Genomic DNA, 24,214 nt, shown 5'->3' with positions numbered 1-24,214 from the left:
TCTAACACAATATCATTTTGTGTAAAATCATTAACTTTGACTAAGTGAGAATAAAAAGTTTTGATGGTCTTCATGGTAATGTTTTCTGTATATTATGAAATAATTATTTTATTTCCCCAGGACTTTTCAGCATGGCATGGATGACTCTGCTTCAAATTCCATGAAACCATTTTTTAAGCAACCATTACATTGGTTTTCTTGCATATCACATTTCTACCCTTCTTTACTCAGGTGAGAACCTCTAAATGCTTTACTATGTAAAATTCGGTGATTTCTTTAAAGTTTAGGAGAAACTTTTACTCATCGAGGTAAATGCATCTCACAAAATGAACTTACAAAATTTTATATTATATAGGTAAGTAAAAAGTATTACTTCTTTTTTTATTAGCTCAAGAATCCAGGATACAAACTATATAATCATTTACTAACATAGTTTTACTGATATAATGGCAAATTGTTAATTTTTGGAATTTAGTGGTTCTAATTGCTTAGCCATCTTACAATTTATCCTTTTTGATCTATGACTGGGGATTTGACAGTACTACAACTAATTATCAAAAAAAAAAAAAAAACCAGCAAAACTGGATAATTCATGTAAACTAACTCAGAGCCCTAGGTAAAAGTTGAGAGAGGAGAAACTTTAAAAATTATGAATAAGGTCTTTAACTTTTATTATTTAATTAACAGCATTTAAACATAAGAAAAATCATTTAAAGCATGAAATATACTTCCAGAATAATCTGATGACATTTGGTGGCATTATATAGAGTGTCAGTTTGATTCTTCACTGAATATATCATTGGAGAGGACCTTTGCTTGGTATCTGTGAATAAATATATCATGTATAGCTGAAGGAGATATTGTTAATCACCATACATTCTTGATGCACCTTGGAAATACACTATCCATGATTTCACTCTCTAAATTTACTGAGTGTATCTCACTCTTGAGGAACAAGAGTCATACCCAGAAATAAGGGTGTGTAAACCTCCTACACAAAGTCTCCATAAATACAATAGATATACCCCGTTGACCTATTAAGTTGTTGTCTCCATATAGGTAATGGGGAATCCGAGGTCAGTGACACATAAGACTCTATATTCAAGTGTATTGTTGTTACTTCACTTACAAATAAAACATTTTCACCATCTCTGATTAACTCCTTATGATTGATTCCTAGAAATGGAATGCCCTCAATACCCTGTCATTTTAGTACCCAGCAGCTTGCATGTAAATAGACTCTTATGTCACTGAAAAGCAAAGAGCTGACTCTTTAAAATTCATTATTGCACGAATAAGAAGTTGCTTTAATCTTTTAGTAGTACCACTTTCATCTTAATCTATAACCATTGATCTATAATCTATATGCTGTAGAGCCTACAGCCTATATATCCTATAGACCTAGGTCCTAGGTCTATAATCTATGCTCTCTAAACATCTATAACTTTAGGCATTGCTCTATAAGTCTTGCCCTTCAGGGTTGCTCAGCCTAGAAAGAGGCCTGGAAAGTCAGCATGGAAATGGGTTTATCTTTCAAACAGCTACTTCTCATGTTTAACTTCTTTCTTTCTTCTATACCTGCAGCAAGTATAAATGTAATAAGACTTTTCTTTCTGTCTGCTTCTGTGTAGTAATCAATCTCCACTATTATCCAACACAGACATTAGCACATGAGGGTCACTACTTAGTCACTACTCAGAAATGCAGTTTGGTACACGCTTTCTGGAGGACTTTTTAGTAAGCTGTGTCAAAAACCTTAAAAACATTTATTCCCCTTGACCCAGAAATTTCTAGGGATCAATCATAAGGAATTAATCAGAGCTGCTGATGAAGCTTTATATGTGAGGATATCTGCTGAAACATTATTTCTGAAAGACAAAAAATGGAAATGAATGTCCCACAATATAGAATGAGACAAGTCAATTACAGGATAGTCATATGATACACTACTATGGAGTCATTAAAAGGGTTGATATTGAAAAATATTAAAATGACAAATAATTATGATTTATAGTTAAAGGGAAGCTACAGTTAGTGATTATGACATCAAAACTGGCCCAGTTTTTCGAATGATAACTATATACCAGACATTCTAGGTGCTTCATGCACATTGTCTCTTCTAAATATCTCACCAGTCTGTGTGTATTCCTGTGCTTCTTTCATGAAGAGTACAGTGATGTGTAAGTAGCGACTTTCTGAAGACTTCAGAGCTGGGAGGCAGACGGTGAACCTAAGCTTCTCAACTAGAGAGCACATATTCAGAAAGATGTTAACAGGTGTGCATGAAACATCTAAGATTGTCAGTTATTTACTATGTAAAGGCTCTTTTTTATGGGGTTCTTACATACTAATCTATAGTGTTTATGTCCATGGGAAGGATCTAGTGTGTGGATTCCTCAAGCTTGCTGGATGTGAGACCCATGTTTCCCAGGGGATGAACAGTTATTGGAAAGTGGGATACAATTGAAAGTGTTGAACTATGCCATATTATTTACATATAGCATTAAAAAGTATGTATAGAGGGGTGCCTGAGTGACTCAGTCAGTTGAATGTCTGACTCTTGATTTTGGCTCAGGTCATGATCTCACAGTTCTTCAGTTCATGCCCTGCATCAGGCTCTGAGCTGACTACACGGAACCTGCTTGAGAGTCTCTCTCTCCCTCTCTCTCTGTTCCTACTCCCACGTACTCTCTCTCTTGCTCTCTCCATCTTTCTCTCCCAAAAACAAATAAACCTAAATAAACAAACAAAAAAAAACTTTAAAAAAGCATGTATGTAAAAACAAATCTTGAAAGGATATATGCTAGGGAGCTTATAGTTTTTATCTTTATATGGTAGGATTGCAAGCAATTTTGATTTTTATGTGTATCATTTTACCTATTTTCTGTATTTCATATAATGAAAACAATTTAATTTTACAGATCTTCCTGGACTAGTGATGGGGTTACATCCTGATGACCTCATCATAAGGTTGAAAATATTGTTAAGTCACAAATGCATTTAACATGACTAAACTACGAATCATCATAGCTCAGCCTCACCTACCTCAAACGTGGTGCGAACACTCACATTAGCCTACAGTTGGACAAAATCATCTAACACAAGCCTATTTTATAACAAAGTTATGCATATCTCATGTAATATCTTGACTATTTACTGAAAGTGAAAAATGGAATGGCTGAACGGGTACACAGTGGTTGTGAGCGTCTGGGTTGTTCACCCCGTGACCGCACGGCTGCCCGAGCTGCAGCTCTCTGCCACCACCCAGCTCCGTATCGTACAGCATATTGCTAGCCCGGGGAAAGATCTAAGTTCAAAACTTGATGTGCAGTTTCTACTAAAAGCCTATTGTTTTCACACCATCATAAAGCTAAAAAATCGTAAGTCGAACCATCGAAAGTCAGGACCGTCTTTATTAATATAAATTTTTTTTTAACAAAAAGAAACCCATTTTTTATTGCTTTTTTGTTCACATGGCTTATCCTATAATCTCTATGCAGATGATTTCCAGCTTTGCGTCTCCAGCTCTAAGCACTTCCCTTTACCCTCAACATTGTATGTCTGGCTGCTCGTATTTCTCAAATGACCCACTGTATTACTGGAGATCTACTATGATGTCCTCCACTGATCCTTCCTTCCAATCTTCCCTTGTCCTTTCTGCATGGTGTCTTTTGTATTAGGAGTGTCATCATTCTGAAACACATGCAGGGTAGAATCTTGATTATAGTTTCCATATTGAGCTGGTTCTTTGCCTGTTCCTCATGTATTATCAGGTTCAGTTGATTTTTTCTTGACTGTTCTCTTAGAACCATCCTTTCTCTCCAACCCATTACACCAACCTTAGTCCATCTGAATACTATTTAACATCTTTCAAGTACTGTTTTCATTATATCACTCTCCTGCTCAAAAATCTGTTGTAGCTTCTGCTTGGCCCACAGGGCTGGCTCATTTTCTGGAGCACCCAACAGCTTTCTCTACTCCAGTTGTTAGTCTCTCTTGTCTTTAAGACACAGTTACTCCATACTTTTCACTTTTATTATTTTTTATTCTCAGCTTCAGACCTTCATGTAGTTTCTTTTCTTGTAATACCTTTATTCTCCTTTTTGCCTTTCTAAATTCTCCATACAAGGTACAGGATGAGCTCTCCTACCATGAAGGCAATACTTCCTGATAATTATTCAATAACAGGTCCACAGAATATGCCCAGAAAGACAGGATCCATGAGACCTGAGATCTAACACTTTTAGAACAGTGGAATAGTCACAGGAACCCAGAGAAGCAACGAAAGTATTTCAAAATAACTCAACATATTGATTCATACTTGTGACACATTGCAGTGTGAATTCCTAGACCACCATCATGTGACATTAAAAATCTCCACCTTTCACGGGGCACCTGGGTGGCATAGTTGGTCAAGCGTCCAACTTTGGCTCAGATCACGATCTCATGGTTTGTGAGTTCTAAAACCATGTCGGGCTCTGTGCTGATAGCTCTCCGAGCCTGGAGCCTGCTTCGTATTCTGTGTCTCCCTCTCTCTCTGCCCCTCCTCTGCTTGCGCCCTGTCTCTCAAAAATGAATAAATGTTAAAAAAAATTTTTTTTTAATCTCCACCTTTCCATCCATTTCCCTCACATACACCTGCTGTTTCTGTATGTTTTTTCACCCCCAAATTATTCTTCAAAACTCCATTCCTCACTTTAGCAACTAAAATGAACTGTTCAGGGAAACACATGGGTTGGATGACGCTAAACTAAAAATATATTAGGCTTTTCTTTTTTAGAAAAGGTACGTCTGAGGGTAGAGGTGACTGAAATATCTAATATTATGAAGGATCTTAGTAACTTATTCACCTATTTGCTTATTTATTTGCACATGTGCATTGTTTTAGAAAGGATTTAAGTTGGCCTTTAACAAGTATTAAATATATTAGGATAATGAATTAAAAGTAGGTGAGAAGGAAGAAGCAGAGCAAGGAGGAGGACATGAAATTAAGACTTAAAATAAGAGTTACAAATGCATACACAGTTGTATGGACCATAAATTTGTCTGTAGGATTACTAGCAAAAGCCCATGAAGTATATAAATTGGTAAAAATAGAATGTTTCATGTTCTCCCAGAATCCCTGGAATAGAGTTTAGAAGAGTTTGCTTTAGGGAAAATAAATGTATTTTCAAAGCAGTAAGTGAAATGTACTGTATTCATTATCCCTAGCACTGGCATAGGCTAACAATGTGAGTTGATTTAGAAAGGGTAATCAGTTTCATACTAGATTAAACTGAGGCATGTGGAGAATATATTAATCTCAAGGTTAATACTATGACACCATACTGTGCTTTCATATAAATGTTCAAGGAAGAATACCATCTTAGTCAATTATGCCATTATATTATAATGCTTTTTATTATTTTCCAAACTTTCATCTTCTTGTGGTTCTTTAAATATTTCCTAATATTTTTCCAGTCTTCCTTACCTAAGTAGGTCATAACTGCATACTGAAACCAAGTAGCATAATCAGTGTGAGTAAACAGCCCATTCATTTTACACTGCTCATTTTCTTTTATGATGACAACATGATGTTTGGATTTGTGGCCAGTCCATTCTGAGCTGCCGATATTTCTTTCCACTCTGCTTTTGTTTCTATTATTTTTTTTACACAGTGTAATCCTGTTTTATATTTATATACATTTTCCCTCCCTAAATATATTAACTTTTGGCTTCATTATATTATATGCTTTGTGGGTCTTTCCTTTTATCCAGTTCACCAAGAGATGTTTATTCATTTTCTCAATAAATGCATTTAAAATGTTTTCTCCAAGTAAGGCACTGTGCTAGGTGTTAATGGTGAGGAAAGAGGTAGAAAATCAAGTTGGAGACAAAGCCCCTTTCCTCAAATAACTACACATACCATTATCCACTTCTTCCATCTTGAGATGCTCTCCCAATTCTTCCTGACATATTCTCCCAATCTTCTTCCTCCTTTTCTGTTGCTTTTTCTCTGTCTCCTTTGCCAGTTCATCTCCCTAGACCTGGCCATGAAACATCGAATGTCGTTAGTGTTCTGTTGCAGAACGTTTCCAGGTGAACTGAAACATGCCTGTGGCTTCCTGTACTCCTTGTGTGCCCTCAGATTCAAGTCTCTAATTTTTACCTCTCCTGGGACTACAGACCCGTATATCCATGGGTGCCAACCATACCTGAATGCCTTCCTGAGGGTTGCACCTGGTGATCACAAAGACACCTCAAACTCAAAATGACCAAAATTGGACTTAGGATATTCTCCTCCAAACTGCTCCCCTTCTTTTATTCCCTGTTTAGATGATGGTACCTCTATGCAGTTGTACAAGCCAGAGACATAGGAGACAACCTGAATACCTCCCTCTTTCTCTCCTACTATATCCAGTCCCTTGCTAAGTCTCATTTACTTTAACCCCTAGTATTTGCTGTCCATTGCCCACCTTTGCGTTAGTCCTAACAATCATCTTTCTCCTCAGTAACTGCAGTGACTTCTTAGTTTTCTTCCTATATGTATGTTGACTCCTGTGTCCAATGTTTTCTGAACTGCAGCCAGAGATTTCTTAAATCCAAATCTATTTTCAAAACTAAATTTTTATCATTTCACATTCATGGCTTAAAAACTTTCCATGAATTCTTCTGTGTCCTTAAGTGTAAACAAAAACATTTAGCATCCTATAAGACTTACGTAGGTGTGGCTTACCACCTCTGCAACCTCTTCTGATACCATACCATCCTGTGATTCTGCTCTGCAGACATTAGCCTTTTTACATTTCTTTGTTGTGCCACACTCCTTTCTGCCACAGGATCTTTGCACATGCTTTTCCCCTTTCCCTGAGATGGCTTTATTCTCTTTCACCTAGTTAATATCAACTTATCTTCATGTCTCAGCTCCAGTATGACCTCTGTATGGAAGCCTTTTACCAACCACAAAAACTGGTTCACTTCTCACTGCATCTTCTTTTTTTTTTTTTTTTTTTAATTTTTTTTTTCAACGTTTATTTATTTTTGGGACAGAGAGAGACAGAGCATGAACGGGGGAGGAGCAGAGAGAGAGGGAGACACAGAATCGGAAACAGGCTCCAGGCTCTGAGCCATCAGCCCAGAGCCTGACGCGGGGCTCGAACTCCCGGACTGCGAGATCGTGACCTGGCTGAAGTCGGACGCTTAACCAACTGCGCCACCCAGGCGCCCCATTCTTTTTCTTTTTAATGTTTATTTATTTTTGAGAGAGAGAGATACAGAATGTGAGTGGGGATGGGGCAGAGAGAGAGGGAGACACAGAATCCGAAGCAGGCTCCAGGCTCCAAGCGGTCAGCTCAGAGCCCGATGCAGGCCTCAAACCCACGAACTGCGAGATTATGACCTGAGCCAAAGTCGGACGCTTAACCAACTGAGCCACCCAGGCGCCCCTCACTGCATTTTCTAAAAGCATCTTTTTTGCTTTTCTTTCGTCGAGTTTTTATAGTTGTAATTTTATCTTTATTTGTATGGTCATTTAAACTATACATATATTCTTCACTAAATTCTGTAATACAGTGACTGTTTTTGCTTACTGTTGTGTATACATGGCCTAGCACGTAGAAATCAGCCAGCAAATAGTAGTTGAATGAATAAGTGAATGAAGGAACACATGAATCGTTATAGTATTGTTTCAGATATTGCCAGGCTAAATGGTACATGGAGCTCCTTTCAAACATTTGATTTGAATGGTAAAGCGCAGGCACAGGAAGCATGGTCTTATTGAGGAGGTGGCTTCTAGTATCCTTAGGATAAAACATCTGGGGAGGAAGACAAAAAAGAGTTTTGGTCTCCCAGCTGCTTCTGACAGCCTGTTCCACAGGACTCAGGAAAAGAGCTTAGAGATCTTGTACTCTGATGAGGTGCCAAGCTTTGACTTGGAGCCAACAGTCAGGGAAGGAGAAATGAGAGCCTTTTAACACCAAAGCTCTTAAGTGGTTGTTCCAGAGTGTGAGCGAACAAGCACCTGGATCATTGAAAAGGTTTTTTAGAAAGTCGCATGTCTGTGGATCCGTTATTAAAAGAAGCTAAAATGTCCAATGAACTAGTTACTTGATATATCTAGATAGTTATTCATATCTTCCCTTTTCTATTATGGTTTAAAGGTATTATATAAATAAGAATATAGCGTTAGAGCCAGCAATGAGATAATAGAATGGGTTTTCACATGAGACAGACATGATTTATAGACTTTTATAGTTTGTGATCTTGGAAAATTATTTAACTTATATGAACTTCAGTTTCCTTGTATAGGAAATATTTATATTTTGGAGGAAAAGTTAAAACATACATACAGTACAGTTTTACCAATCTACTTGCAAACAGCTTGCAATACTTCTTCCATCTTGAAACATCTTCCTTCCTTGACTTCTAAGACACTCTCCTACGAGAGTCGTGAGGATTAATTAAATGAGCTAACATGCCTCATCACATCAGTACTTACTAAACAGTCATTCGGTACTGCTGTGTTAGTAAAGAGCTGTATGTTTCAGAAAGTGGCAGATTTTATCAGTTACCCAAACATGTTAAAATGAATCTTCATAAATGTGTAAAGTGAATAAAATATTGAACCACTTTCTTACTGAGCCTCAGTTATCTGAAACGTGATGCCAAGGGAGACCTTTCTTGAACTCCTTGTAACAGGCATTTATTATCTGGTAGACAGGGACCAATAACAATTAAAGGTGCTAGAGAGGTAACTTCTGCTCCTCAAAATGGATGACTGAGTGATTCAGTAGTGTCCAGTGTCTCGTGACTCGGTCGCTAAATTAGCACTTCAAGGGGAGCCCAAAAGTGATGGTTGATATGTATAAATATTAAAATTAGATTTTATATATTTTAAGAAGTAGCATACACTCACCTATGTAATATTAAAGTGTGGAGCTGGGCTATGAGTTTTGGATACTAATATCTTTGGGTGATTTGGGGGAAATGGGGTCATCCCAACTAAAAAGTTTAATTTTGCTAAAATCAGGACATAACACAGCTCCTCATAGTTTTAACACCTACCCTCTAATTTGTACACAGATAATGTGGATACAACCAACTGTAAAAAAATGAGACCCTTTAGAAGTGTCAATCTACCTTAGTGAACAGAATTATTAAAAAGCGAGGCAAATGCTGTATGTAAATGTGCAGGTGAACCTTGTATGATTTCTGTTTATTGAATCACCTTTAATTATAAAGATCATAGAGCCTTGACTTGGGTTTTTTTCCCTGAACTATTTTCCTCTGGTACTAAAGTTATTTTCCTAGAGAAAGAAGACAAAATTGCTTTAAATATTTTATTTACTTATTTACCTAGGAAGATTGTAAAAGATCAGTTTTGGAAAGCCAAGAATAGTACAGTAAAACAGGGCTTCTCTTCTGTTTTTGTTTTCTCACTTGAAGGCTTTTACTGTCCATTTCTCTTTAGTTGTGCCCTTGCCTTTGTTCTCTGAATCATGTAACTTATGGCCTCTGGTATAAATTTGGTCCAGCAATCCATGACAGGAACCATCTGGTTGAAATCAGCTCCTAGATACCTTGAATAACATGGCTCCAATTTGGGAATCAGCCTTGAGACCACAAACTTGATTTTGGGTCAAAAAGATGGTGTCTTCAATCAGGAGGTTGAATAGAGTCAAACATACTCAATGCTGGAAAATATAACTTACCCACCAAATATCAACCAGGTTGAATTGAGAGCAACATGGAGTACAGGAATGAACATGAGTCAGAAAGACCTGGGTTCAAAGTCCAGTAGCTATATTTATTAATTAAATGACCTTTGAGTAGTTTCTCAGTATTCCTGAGACAAAGATTAAGTGAGGTGAATTCAAAGTGTCTCTATGCATGTCTTATTTTAGATTTCCCTAAGAAGCAGACCCAGAGACAAAGATTCAAGTGAAAGTAGTTTATTTTCTAAGTGGAGGAAACCCTGGAAGGGGAGTGGGTAAGTGGGACGAAGAAAGAAAGACAGTAAATAAAGATTCGTGTAATCAAGCCAACTACCGAAGGAATAACCAGAACTTAAACCTTCTGGGGAAATTCTTGGAGCCATTGTGGAAGGCATATATCTCAGCATTATCCCACCAAGGGAGCAAGGATACTGAGGCATTTATGTAGCAACTTCCATCAGTCATTGGTTGAAGGCTGCTCTGGGGCTGTTAATTCACTGGCACTTCCAACTTGTCTTGCTGGAAGGCAGAGAAATGCAGGCCAGGTCAAGTGAGTGGTAAGGGCAAGAGAATGTGGGGACATTAACAACACCTGCTTTGGTATACCCCTTACATTACTGAAATCCACTCATTACCCATGTTAATTTCTCTGAGTCTTACCATTGATTCTTCAAGGTGATGCCTGGCTAAAGCAGCTTTAAAAAAATATTATTGCAGTAGCGTTAGTGGGACAAGCTAGAGTATCTCCTACTACAATTATTCCCGAGTCTGCAAATGATAATCATCATTACATCCTTCTGTGACTTATTCCAACTTCTCCTCACCCTCGACAATCACATCTGCTGGGCTATGTTGCTTGCCCAGTGGAGTCACTGAGACATTCATCCATGAGGAGTTGAACCCCTGGCTACCATTCCTTTACCAGAATGTTGTTATTTCTGCGTCCTGGTTATGATTATTAACATTCAGGAGGGCATTGAGAGCTGCCCTGGTGAATCCCTTGAGTCACAGACATACTCCTCCCTGCTCCCCTTATGCAATAGCAACTCCATTTCCTCAATAATTAGGGTTCATTACCCTTGCCAATATAATAACTCCTTTCTTTGCCTGCTAGACTGCTGGCATGAGAAGCCACAAATGACCAGATGGCAGCTGTAACATTAAGTTTATTGGGATTCTTGATGGTACCCTGGTAGAGGTGTGTGTACTCCAGCTCACCCCACCATGGAAACCAGAACCTCTACTCCTCCAGGACCTATGGGGAGTTGTGGGAATGGAAAACACAGATTCCCCAAGTGGATCATTAGGAGCACCAGTGAGGGGGGCCCCTTTTAATTTTACTCTTGACTCCCAGACTCGTGTAGTTTATCTTTTAGGGACATAGTACCATGTAATGGCTATTGGTTCAAAGTAAATATCAAATCCTGAAGGACAGTGCCCCAACATTGCTGGGTGTTATTCCCAAGATGTGAATTTTAGAGTCCATTCCAATGTTTTCCGAGTCTGACAGCATCTGCATGGAACATATATAGTAGGATCAGTGGATCCCATGGTCATGCAGTCTGAACCTGCTACAGAGGCTTCTCTTGTTCTGTGCCTCATGCACAACCATGGTTGGAAGTCACGCCCGTACATACTGGCACAGCTAACACTTTTTTTTTTTTTTAACTTTCTACTACAGTATGAGTTCATACTAAAAAATTGCAGCAATTACAAGTGAACTACCTGATGAGCTTCCATAAAGTAAACACACCCAAATACAGCTTAGGTTTTGCATGAAGATTCTATAAAAATAATTTGTTAGTTTCATAACCAGTAATGATTGAACCCTATTATTATATTGCTCCTTACCACTAGGACTTGAAAAATTCTTTAGGCTAATTCATGCCCCAGAAATGTAGCACTTATTAGAGTATAAGCCTAAAAAAACCCAGCCATAAATTCATCTTGTCTCCCAGTATAAGTTTTATGAGTTCCAGTGGATTCATAAATTTTTGTTCTCTTTCTTTGTATTATACTGGAATTCAACATGTACATATTTGAAACAAAAATATAAAACATATATATGTATAAAATTTCCCTTTCTGTCATTTTTTGTGAGGCTAATCTCACATTCACAGCTCTACCAGCTCAAAGGATGAGGGAACATATGCTTCTCCATATGCCCAACACAGACTCCTCAATGCATTTATTACTCGGAGCTTAGTGATTGAGGAATGTTTGTAATATTTTATTTTTCCTCATAGTGAGTCATTCTACTGTACATTTCAAAATCTGTGATAAGTTGAAAGATCCAAGAATTGAGGTACATTTCAACACACAGTTTCCCATCTGGTAAATGAGTGGTTTTATTTATAACCAGGTATTCAGATGTAGTAGTATGAAATGACCTTCAAATTATTTTGTTTTATTACACATCTAAAGGGCTGAGCAAATACACTAACCCCCTCCAATCCACTCTCCACACTGTAGCCAGATCAGGAAACTCATGTACCTTAAATTCTTCAACCAGTCCCAGATCCCCACTTTGCCTAATAAGGCCCTCCATGATCTGGCTCTATCTTCTTCTTCAACTTGTCTCTCAACAATCCCCTCCTTTTCAATACTCCATCAAACTAAATCTTTCAGTTTATTAAAAGTATCCTTAAATCAACATTCAACTCAAGTGAAATATATAGGTAGGACGTGTTTAAAAATTAAGTCACTTTTAATATATAACTTACTACCAACTAGTTGCTTTTCATCTATTGAAGCCCAAGCAAGTTCCCAGAAGTCAGCACCTGGGAGTTAGGATGGGAATAGGGACAGCCATTGTGAAGATTTGCTTTAGTGTTTCAGTCAAAGGACTCACCTAGTGTAATCCTTTGGTACTATGTTTGGAACTTCTGCAAGGGCCAGACCAGCCTGGGAGTACCCAAAGTAATTCAGAACTCTTCAACTGAAGGCCTTGATTCCTCTGGCCTGAGAGTTAAGTTTAACTCCCCGCTTCTCTCTTCTGCACCCACCTAGGGCAGGAGTTTTCCTAGCTAAGTGACCCATCAATTACCCAAGGAATTTCTCTCTTTTAAGTTATGTTATCAGAGAATCTCACTTTGGGTGGGTCCAAAGTTCATGTAAGGCTGAAGGATTTTGCATCATAATGTTGTGAGATGCCACACAAGCCAACCCAAGCCAAACCAAGGGAAGGTGCTTTGAAATTTCATTTTATATCTTCAGATCCTCTCAATGCTCAAATCAGCCTTGTGACAAAGTATCTTCTTTTTTAAAAAGAGTTTGCCTACCCATCTGTGAGCATATGAGTCAATCAGTTAACATTTACAGCGCCCTTAAATGAGCTTAGTTTACTGGTGGGAGCTTTGGGGTTATAAAACGAGCATCCTGACAAGGCCTGACTCTGAGTGGACAGATAAAGCTTTACTTGATGAAATAATAAAGTGCTAAAACGTGTATAATTGCCATAAGTGCTTTAATTTAGAGTGATAGAAACTCCTATGAAGAGAAATTTTTAGTGAAGACTGAACAGAGAAAGTGATGTTTTTGCTGCAAATTGAAGGATGGGTGGGATTAAGGTAAGTAAAGGTTGTGAGGATTTCATTGCATGGGTGGCAGCCAAGGTGGACCTGTAAGAGCACAAAGGCACAGACAGAAGAGAAATGATATCAAGTAGGCCTGTCCCTACTGCCAGTGCTCCAGAAAGTACTGCCTACCACAGTGGTTCTCACACCCGAGAGGGCGTCATATTCCATTAAAACACAGATTTCTGGGACCCACCGCAGAATTTCTGATAGGATGAGGCCTGGCAATTTGCATTTTAAACAAGTTCTCAGGTGATGCTGCTGGTGCTGGTCCAGGGCCCAACCTTTGAAAACCACTGGCTTGAGTAAGCTGGTAACTGGGTGGTTCACTACTCAGTAAATGTCATCCGGGAATTATGCGACAAATCGTCTCTCTCAGCAATACCCTTTGTTCTGCTTCTTTCTGCTCCTAAGCATATGGTGCTCTCATTCACACCTTTCCATTTCAGTCACATCGTTCCTTCCCAATGCCACCCTATTCCCACAACCCTTATGGTCGCAACCAGATTGAGTTCGATCATTTCCTGCCTTTTCTGTTGTTGTGGTTGTAAGCTGATTTCGGGTGTTGTGATCTTCAGCCAATCTAAACTTTGAGATCTTAAAAGGAAAAAGTGAATAATGTTATCAGTTTTCAGTTTCTACTTTTACTTCCTTATCTCCTGCCAATTCATTGGTAAATTAATGTAGTAATGTGGAGACCTGATTTTGATTTTCTATTCAACACTGATAATTACTTCCCAAGTAGAAGCCTATTTGCCTTGGATTTATTTCTCTTTGATGAAATGATTACCCAAGTAGGTAGCAGTGTGACTATTACAGTGGCTCTGATAATTGCATGTTGATTTAAGGCTTTACTATTAAATAATTAGATTACAGTTGACCCTTGACAGAAGCTTTGAATTCCTTTAGTTTTATCAGCAATCACAGTACATGGCCAATTACAAGTAGTCAAAACCCACTGTAACTTTCTTTCCATGAATAATGAAAGGAGTTAATAGCACATAGTAGGCACTCATATATTTGGTGAATGAACAAATAAATGCAATTAAAATAAATGCATAAATAATTTCAATTTGCTCCATGAAACAAAAACAGACATAGTCTTGTGAAATATAGGCATGGTTATTTTGTATCAGTTTTAAATTTGGCAGGCTACCAAATGTTAATTTGCTTTTAGCTAGTTGAGATTAAATGTAATTCCTTCCCAGAGCAACCCTAAAGTAAGCAAGCATGAAAGCATTTTCAGAGTAATCTAGGAGGAATTGACATTTAAAGGAGTTAGCATTACATCTGTACTTTAAGGCTATTAATTTCATAGATAAATTAACTTCATTACTCTATCTTTATCTTACATTTCGAAAGGGCTCCATCATCTGGACGACTGACAGCCGAGGGTCAATTGAAACTGCTCTTATCCCAGCCAGGTTGTAATTGGAACCTGCTTCTGGAAACCCTACTGCAACAAGATGGTCTTTTACTGAGAATCTTGCTGAAGAGCTCAAGTGAGTATATGAGAATGTCCTTAAAAAACCCAGTCATTGCTCAAGTTGAATGAATTTTTTTTCCCTATTTGAACATGGGCAGAGGAATGTAAACCAAATGCCTTGTATCAACAGTCAGTGGGGTTAGCTGCAAACAAAATATTGAATCACTTTATAAACCTATTGAAAAGATTCTTTTTCAGTACCTCAAAATGTGGGAATATAATCTTTTTATGTGGTTCTAGTTTATCATAACTATCATTATATAGAAATATATTAATATCTGGAGTTTGAGATGCCCAAGAATATTATACAAACATAGTTAAATGTCAAAAACAGAAGTCTCAACCAGATCTAAGAGAGAGGGAGAGAAAGGAAGACAGAGAAAGAGAGAAATTGCATTAGAACTACACTAGAAATTTCAGTGGATCATGAGGAGGGCTTATGTAATTTATAAACAAGCAAACTGTGGCTTACAGCCATATCCATTGGGACATAGAGAAGTCATTGTAAGAAAAGTATGAATGGAAATTGAAGAGTAATAGAAGACCATACTTCTCTTAATTAGATTTACTTTTTCCCTGTAAGTGCTATTTTAGAAAATGGTAAGTGAAATTATGCCAATCTAATTATATTCCACTGCTCTCCTGCTATATCTTTGAAGAGTTTTCTAACCATTTTCGCATACCCCTATACGTTTCTCTCCTTCCATTCTATACCCCACATGAAGCCAGACTAACTTTATCAATCACTAGCTTCACTGTAGGTTTCATGCATCACATTCTTTTTTTTCTAGCTCTTCATCACCTGAAGTACCTAATTCCCATCCATCTGTCATTCAAATGTGACCCAAGAGTAGTTTTCTAACCTTTTATCCCCCACTATTCACTTATATGCGTGCATGTGCCTGCACACATATGCACACTTATTTCAGCCCATTGTCCTCAAAGTTACATGCACCTGCTCCCTCCACACCTTGGCTCACCCATTTGTTTTCGACTTGAAAGACCCTCCATAGACAGCCCAGCCTCCACCAGTAGTATCCAAGAACCAGTTGATGTTCCAGACCTTTGAATGCTCTAGTTGACCCTGTTCTCTTCCTCCCCTGAACTTCACGGTGTTTGTTATCTTGGCAACTTATTTGCCCTTTAGTATATGCTGCCTTATGTTGTTATTGTGTTTGTATATAAATAAGGCAGATGTCACCAGGCCCTATCAGCCTGTTGGTATATAAATGAGGCTTATAGTGTTCTCCTGTCCAGATGGCTCCAGTCATTTCTGGGAATTTTTAGTTCCTCAGATCTGCACACAACAAGTTCCCCATATTCTCCTCTCCCACCCACCCTGATGATGGCTTCCCCAAAGCCACTTATTTAGGGGAAGTGCTTCACTGCTGATCTCCTTGTGAGACTATTGCTCCTGCTCAGGTGCTCCTAAACTCATAAAATCTTGTGGTGCCAAAGGTCACCTCAACTCCTCATCTTGCTGTGTTCCAAACAGAAATTCATAGATTACCCCTCTCCCAAACCCTGAATCCCTGAATCTCACTTTATTCCCTTTGCCTCCAGATAGTACTGTTTGGGTCTCAAATCTCACAAAGTTGATCTGAAAGCAATTTCTTTAACTTCAGGCTCTAAGGCCACTCTCCTGAAGAGAACTGGTATTAGGGAAATACTTCCTTAAGTAGCCAACTTTTATTGTTTGCTTATTAGGTTTTAGGTGCTGTGCCAAGCACTTCACATTTGATTCTTACAACCTAATAGAGTATATACTATTGTTTTCTTTATGTTGAAAGTAATGACATTAGAGTTTAAGATAATGTCATTTGCCTAGAGACACACACAGCTTATAAATGGTGGGTAAACCTGGATTCTGAACCCAGCCGGAGCTTTCTGTCCCCTGCCCTTCCTATATAAATACTCACACAAATCAAATCCTGGCGTGGGCTAGGGGAATCTGAAAGAACTTTAATCTGCCCACTCTCAGGCTGAATCAACTAAGACATTCTGATGCACATGTATTTAACAGGTCTTTCCAGTTAAGTAATTAGGCCGATCACAAGTTTTTATATTCCTTTGCAAGTTACCACAATGCTTTATGGAAAAAGTCTAAAAAAAAAAAAAAAAAAAAAAGAAAAGAAAAAGAAAAAAAAAAGGAAAAGTCTAGTGATTGTACAATCAATGATCAGTTAGAATATAAAATACAGAGCTTCCCTTAAACTTAATAATCGGGGCTTTCAGGCAAGATGGCTGACTGGATACTATCCAACTGGGCTACAGAGTTACACTAATATAATTGTAGAAACTCACAAGCATGGTCCCAGAATAGAATTGGTCTCTTATCGGTAGAGTTATATAGAGCAGCCTGGAAAACCAATTGTGATCAAACCTTCTGACTATAATGATATAGCCACTAAGTATAGCAGTCATAGTTATGAGTATCTAACCATGTTTTCTTCCAAATGAAAATGACATTTACTTGCCAAAAATATTATATCCACCTTCTGGTACATATAGTATTGTTAGGTGTTTGATCAGGGTTATATGGCTGTTCTGGTATTGTCTTGTATTGAATTTTATTAACTACTGCAAATACTGTAAGAATGAAGTGACGGAATTTACTAATCAGTTGATTGACTTACTTATTAAGTTCCCATGGAAGTCTTGTCACTTTAAGTTAGAAACAATATACTCAGGGAATCTTATTAACTAGACTAAGATGGAAATTATTATGTACATAAAAATAAATTTGTAATATTTTATGCAGAGCTTTTCTTTTCATTTGATTAGAACTCTCAGAGTATTTCAGAACTCATTTGGTAATTTAGAAGTTTGATCATATTTTTAGAAAAGCAAAATTTTGGAATAAGATATGCTGAATTAGCTGTTTCAAGCAACATAACTGTCAGCTTTTTATGGGAGAGTTTTCCTTTATAAATAGGGTCTTTTTGGTCTAATTGATAAAACTTAACTCGTGTTAAATTGGCTCAGGAAGAAGAATCAAGAGATTTTGAGTACATATTTTCATTATACATATTTTAAAACAAAGTTCTTTCTCTAAGAAACAGTTATTAAATTCTGTTAGGTACAGATTTTTTGATACATAGTCGTGTATTATAAAGGCTAAAACACATGCCACTTATCTCTTTTATATCTGTAGCTTTTGGTTTTGCTCTATGAAAATGATTTATCAGAATTTGTATTTATTCATTTTTTTAAATCAGCAGATCATAGAGGTGCCTGGGTAGCTCAGTCAGGTAAGCCCTGACTCTTGATCTCAGCTCAGGTCTTGATCTCAGGATCATGAGTTTAAGCCCTACATTGGACTCCATGCTGGGTGTGAAGGCTACTTAAAAAAACAAACAAAACAAAACAAAACAAACAAAAAACATCAGCAGGTCATATACAGAAATGATTGTCTTATAGTATGAGATGCAACTTCACTGCTATTTTGGAAAATAGCAAAATTTAATAAGGGAATGGTAAAATTTTAACCTATAATATATGCTTCATGGGCTCCAAACTTCTGGGAAGTGAAATCATGTTTTTGCTATGGGTAATAATTCCTCCTGTATAAAAAAAATGTAGCATTTTCAGGGAACGATTACATGACTAAAACTTGATAAACATAAACTGATTTCACATGGGGATAGTTTATAACATTCTTAGGGTAACGTTCAGTTGGCATTAGAAGATAATGTTTGTTGGTTTTATTTTTAAGGTAGGACATCTTAAATTTGAGGGAAAAAACTCTCAGTTACAAATGTTTATAGAGGATTTTAAAGTTGTAAGACACTATTTTGGATTATTGACTTTAAAAACCTAGGGTGATTGTTTTGGTAATTACTTTACGAAGACCACATGGCCCAAACAGTTTCTTGAGGCAACAAAGGAACAAATATTTGTTAACAGGTGGCCTTTTCCTGTTGGTGACACTTGAATGAAGTGTGACTAACATTCTTTCCTTTGCCCATTGCCCCAAGAATGACTCCTAGTGAAACTTCTGAGTTTCTGGTGGTTTTCACTTGGAATATAACAACAGGAAGCAAGCAAATACGTAATGTTTATCATGTTCCAGACATTGTAACTACTTTACATGTGTTCAGTGAACAAATCCTCCTAAACAACTCTCTGTGGTAGGGACAATTTTCATCTCCATTTTAAAGATGAAGAAACTGAGACACGAAGACATTAAGTCACATGTCCAAGTCACATGTGATTGGCCAAGCGGGATTTGATCCAGACGGCTGGCTTCCAGAGATTGTGCTTTCCCCCACCACACCCCTTGGCATCTACGCAGAACCGGAGTTTCCCAGATTGCAGGGCTGCACAACCTGGGAGCTGTCAGGAGCCTGTATACTGCACAGTGTGTACATTTCAGCCTTGTAACAAAGTGAAGATAATCAAGAAACAGATTACCCAAAACTCTTAGATAAAAACACTGCTACCACTACAAAGGGACGGCTGACTTAAAATGAATGAATCAATTCAAATTCTCTTATTTTACAGTTAATATCAGCCTGATTTTTTTTTTTTTTTTTTTTTTGCATAATGAGAGCACTGTTATGGCAGAAACTTAGTGTTTGTTATACACTGTGTGTGTGTGTGTGTGTGTGTGTGTGTGTGTGTGTTGTTTTACTTTGTAAGTATGAGCAAAGTGCTGTTTTATGACTGTCTTGAAGGAGATGACCAAAAGTAAAAATATACTCCCTCTTGATACCCTCAGTGTACCTAACGTCGATGTCCTAAGCTGCTTTTGCTGGTGATGATATCTGTACTCCGACTTGTTCAGTCTTTTTTCTTCTCTGGATTTGTACCCTATTCTCATTAGGAACAGTAGAACCATATTTGTGTGTTTTTGCCCTAGTCTTTCCCAACCAAGTGTCCATCCTGTCCTAGAATGATGATGAACTAGCTTAGAATGTCAGTGGGCTCTGGGGTGCCTGGGTGACTCGGTTGGTTAAGCACCAGTCTTGAGCTCAGGTCATGATCTTGTGGTTCGTGGGTTCGAGCCCTGTATCCAGCTCTGTGCTGAGAGCTCAGAGCCTGGATCCTGCTTCGGATTCTGTGTCTCCCTCTCTCTCTCTCCTCCATCCCCACTCGTGCTCTGTCTCATTCTCTCAAATAATAACTAAACATAAAAAAAATTTTTAAAAAGAGTATCAATGGGCTCTGTAGAACTATTATAGTCCCAGAAACATTTATCACTTATTGCCTAGGGTCTGCTGAGTTTCTCTGAGGGTGGTGTGTTTATAGGGTATTAAGTAAAACAAAGCTTCTTGACTTTAAAATGCAAATGTGTCACCTGGGAAGCTTGTTAAAACTGCAGATTCTGATTCAATAGGTTTGGGGATGGGCCTGGGTCTCTCCATTTCTAACAAGCTCCCATGTGATGCTGCCCCTGCTGCTGCTGGTGCCTGGCCCACCTTTTGAGTAGCAAGGCTATCTAAGAAAGAGTCTATAGACTCCTTCTATAGTTGCTATAGAAGGCGAAGAATCTGACTATGTGGCTTGTCTTTCCAGTGTATTACTGGATTGTAAGGAGACAATATTTACCTAGGAATATTTATAAACCATTTTATCTGGAAGGTCACGTAGCCAGAAAGCGTGATCTCAGTATTGATCTGATTATGTCACTCCCCTCCTAAATCCCTTTAGTGGCTGCCCACTACTTACAGGGTAAGGACCCTCTCCTTGAGACATGAGCAACACCCATTGTGCTCTGGCTGTGGCTGACTCATCCAACATACTGCATCCTGCTTTCCTCTCGCTTAATATGCATTTTCTGGTCTAGGTTGTGCATCCTAGATTTGTGTATCTGTAACAGCAAGGGCCCTGCAGAAGTGTCGTGAGAAAAATAGGCAGGTACTTTAACACCAACTACCTTTTACTTGGCCCGTATGACAAGTTCTTTTCTGCTGCAGAACCTTTGAAATGTTGTGGTTTTTGTGTGTCCAGAATCTCTTCCCTCTTCATTTTCCTGGCTGCCGCTAATCCTCTTTTAGCTTAAATACTACTTCCTAGGAAGTCATCTTTGATTGTTCCAAAAGGTCCTACCATGATTCCTTTTGTAACACTTGTTACAATTTTAAGCGAATGCTGAATTAACGTAACTATGTACTTAACGTCTGTCTCAGTGGGTGCAAGTTCCAGGAGGGCAGATAGATCATCATTGTATCCGCAGTGCTTGGCCTCCTTCTCAACTCTTTAGTACATAGAGTGTACTTGAAATCATTTATTGAATGAATGAGTGAGTGAATGAATAAATGGCAATTAAATTTCCATGAAGCAATTCCGTTTCATTCATTTTTAAATGGAGTACTAATATTGATCTTATGTGTTCATTTTAAGGTTTAAGAAAGTAAATACGAAGTACCATTGTTTGGCACTTAGTAGGTACTTAATTTGTATTAGATTCTTTCCTTTTATACTGAATGCCTGGAAGAATACATCTGATGTATTTTTCTTTTCTAATCACTCCTCCTGTGGTCCCTATGCAGTGGTCTCTCCTTGTGCTTGTCAGTAATCCTTCCCTCTGTCTAAGCATAAATTTAAGTGCTTCCTAGGAAATAGAGTTTCTCCTTTAAGGCCTTGTGCCTGAGAAGGTATTGACCGAGCAGCTGTCAAGATGCTAGCACGTGAAGATGAGAACTGGGACAAATAAATATTCTCAAGTTCTAAATATTGTAACACTCCTTGGGAACCTTCACACACAGCTTGGGAGACTGGGAGCATGAATTTTGCTATAATGCTTCTCTTCCACGGAATCAAATCTAATCTGGCTTGACAGTGGCTGAAATATTTTATATTCTATCTCTTCATGGCACCTAGAAAATGTCTAATATAACTATAGGAACATGTGTCTTCTTTAGCAGTTAATGTGCTTCTAGTGTTAGCATTGCAAAATGATTGGGCATTATATTACAAGTGATACTATTATCATGAATTTATGTAGCATCTTTGTCCCCAACAACTCAGAGCGATTTAACATATTATTTCATTTATGACCCTTGGATTATTAGGACCATTTTGCAAATGATGAAACTTGGATTCAGAGAAATTGAATAAATTGCCCACTTGATATTTAAGTGGTCCTTGTTAGCAGAGAGAAGAGCCATTATTTTGTGACAGTATATCAATTGTTTTTAAATAAATTTCTAAAATAAAAACATGAGACTTTATGGAGGTATTCATTCTTAGAAATAAGAAATAACATTCTTTTGAATTAATTTCTGAAAATTTCGGTTACTTGATTTTACAAATATGTTCTCTATTAGACTAATATTTAATGGGCTCTAACTAGGTACGAGGCACTGTTCTCAGTCGGAGATAGAGTGGTAAATGTGACATGCCATAGTGCCCTTACATTCGGGGGGATTAATTGCTGGGGAAAATTGGAGAGGACGGACCTTATAAAGTAAGGAGGTATTAAAAATTGGATAAGTTCAGCTGCTAATAAGTGCCATGGAGTGCTTTTATAAAACAGAATGACTGAAGAAAGATTGACAGACTGGGTAATAGGCAAAGGCTGCTCTGAAGAGGGGATGGCTACTTGCTTGAAGTAAGTTATTTGGGAGTAGATGGACGATGTCCTTCACTATTAGATTATTTGGAATACATGTACACTTTCTTCCAGTATTCTAGAATGGGAGCTGGCAAACTTTTGTATAAAGGGCCACATAGTGAACATTTCAGGCTTTGTCAACTCTACCATTTCTGTCACAGCCACCAAACTCTACCACTGTCATAAGCAAATGAGCATGGCTGTGTAGGGGAGGAAGAAGTTTTCTTCAACACTCTTAGGGCTTCTGAACGGGTTGAAAATTCAACTGACAAAGATATATTAACAGGAGGAAAAGAATACAAATTCACTTTTAAAAAATTCTTTAATGTTTATTTTTCTTAGAGAGAGAGAGAGAGAGACAGAGTGTGAGCAGTGGAGGGGCAGAGAGAGAGAGGGAGACACAGAATCAGAAGCAGGCTCCAGGCTCTGAGCTCTCAGCACAGAGCCCTACACGGGGCTCGAACTCACATACTGTGAAATCATGACCTCAGCCGAAGTCGGACACAACTGGCTGAGCTGCCCACGTGCTTTCTTTCTTGCTTGCTTGCTTGCTTGCTTGCTTGCTTGCTTTCTGATACAGGAGTGACCCAAAGAAACAGTTAAATTGGAGCCTTTTTATGCTAGGTTCAATGAAGAATGGACAGTCATGGAGAAATATGATAGGTCAAAGGGTATGAAATTAGTAAGTTGGGGGAAACTTAGCAGGGCCTATTTGTTAGGATCCTTCTTAGTATCCTTTTGACTTCAGAGACAGGGATGCCCCTACCCTCCTGGTATAGAGAGGGCACCTGTCCTGTTTCAGGAGAGAAGAGCAGGGGGAAGGTCAGAGTGACCTTCCTGCTTCTGCTGTTTTCTCAAACTCTTTCCAGTGTTTAAAATACTCAGTATGCCTAGGTACCATATTTGAGGTAGCATGTCAGAGCCCCATCAGCTGTATTCCAATGAAGTTTTATTTATGCACACAGAAATTTGAATTTTACATAATTTTGTGTGTCACAAAGGATATCCTACTTGTGATTTTTTTTTTCCAACCATTTAAAAACATACAAATCATTCTTTGCTTGAAACAGAAATCAGTCTGTTGAAAACAGGCATCGGTCTGGATTTGTCCCCTGGGCTTGCCAACCCTTGCTCTAGAATATTGTACAGCACCCAGGCTCCCACGGTGGCTTTAGTACTTCTCTGCAGTGTAGTCATCTGGAGAGGAGACCTGCACATACTGCTAGCATGACAATTTTAACTTCTCTCCCAAGGTCTGAGTAGACATTCCCACTGGGTAGATAGGCTTGATATCTGCCTACAATTTCCCTTTGAAATAGCTTTGACTTGGATTTACCGTATAGCCATTTAGGGACCTTGTGTATTGGGGGTCCAGGTGGAGCTCAAAACTTATCTCTCACTCCCTAGGGCTGCCAGCTGCACAATTTGGACCAGTTATCTACCTATGCTTAGAGGTCATCAGATCCTGCCTGAAATATCATGGTCTTTTCTTGACATAACTTGTTTAAAGGGAGATTGCCCATTAAGAGTGAAAACTGTGCCCCTGGGTGGCTCAGTCGGTTAAGCATCTGACTTCTGCTCAGGTCATGATCTCACATTTCGTGAGTTCGAGCCCCACATCAGGCTCTGTGCTGACCTCTCAGAGCCAGGAACCTGTTTCAGATTCTGTGTCTCCTTCTCTCTCTGCCCCTCCTCCACTCATGCTCTTTTTCTCTCAAAAATAAATAAACTTAAAAAAAAAGAAAAAGAGTGAAACTGCTAAGATGTTACCTAGGCCATACCTTGCTTAAGTGAACTGGGTATGTATAACTTGGAGAAGAAAAGACTAGAAGAGGCAGGATAGCTATCTTGGAATATTTTAAGTCTGAATGTAAAAAAAAAAAAAAAAAAAAAAAGCTGTCCA

At 38.2% G+C, this 24,214-nt stretch overlaps 1 protein-coding gene across 1 annotated transcript in view; it reads left to right on the top strand.

Annotated features, from left to right (window-relative positions):
• Positions 1-24,214, top strand: part of KIAA0825 (KIAA0825 ortholog) — a 341,968-nt gene that overhangs the window by 89,737 nt on the left and 228,017 nt on the right. The window contains exons 11-12 of the mRNA XM_047089033.1: positions 121-231; positions 14,630-14,769. Coding sequence (XP_046944989.1) covers positions 121-231; positions 14,630-14,769 — 251 coding nt within the window. The remainder of the gene's footprint in view (positions 1-120; positions 232-14,629; positions 14,770-24,214) is intronic.

The sequence above is a fragment of the Lynx rufus genome, unplaced genomic scaffold (genome assembly GCF_022079265.1).
Source record: "Lynx rufus isolate CCGP_SWC_20201006 ecotype Redwood Valley unplaced genomic scaffold, mLynRuf1.p SCAF_1, whole genome shotgun sequence".
Lineage (NCBI taxonomy): Eukaryota > Metazoa > Chordata > Mammalia > Carnivora > Felidae > Lynx > Lynx rufus.
The sequence above is the reverse complement of the archived record's forward strand: the minus strand, read 5'-3'. Positions and strand labels throughout refer to the sequence as shown.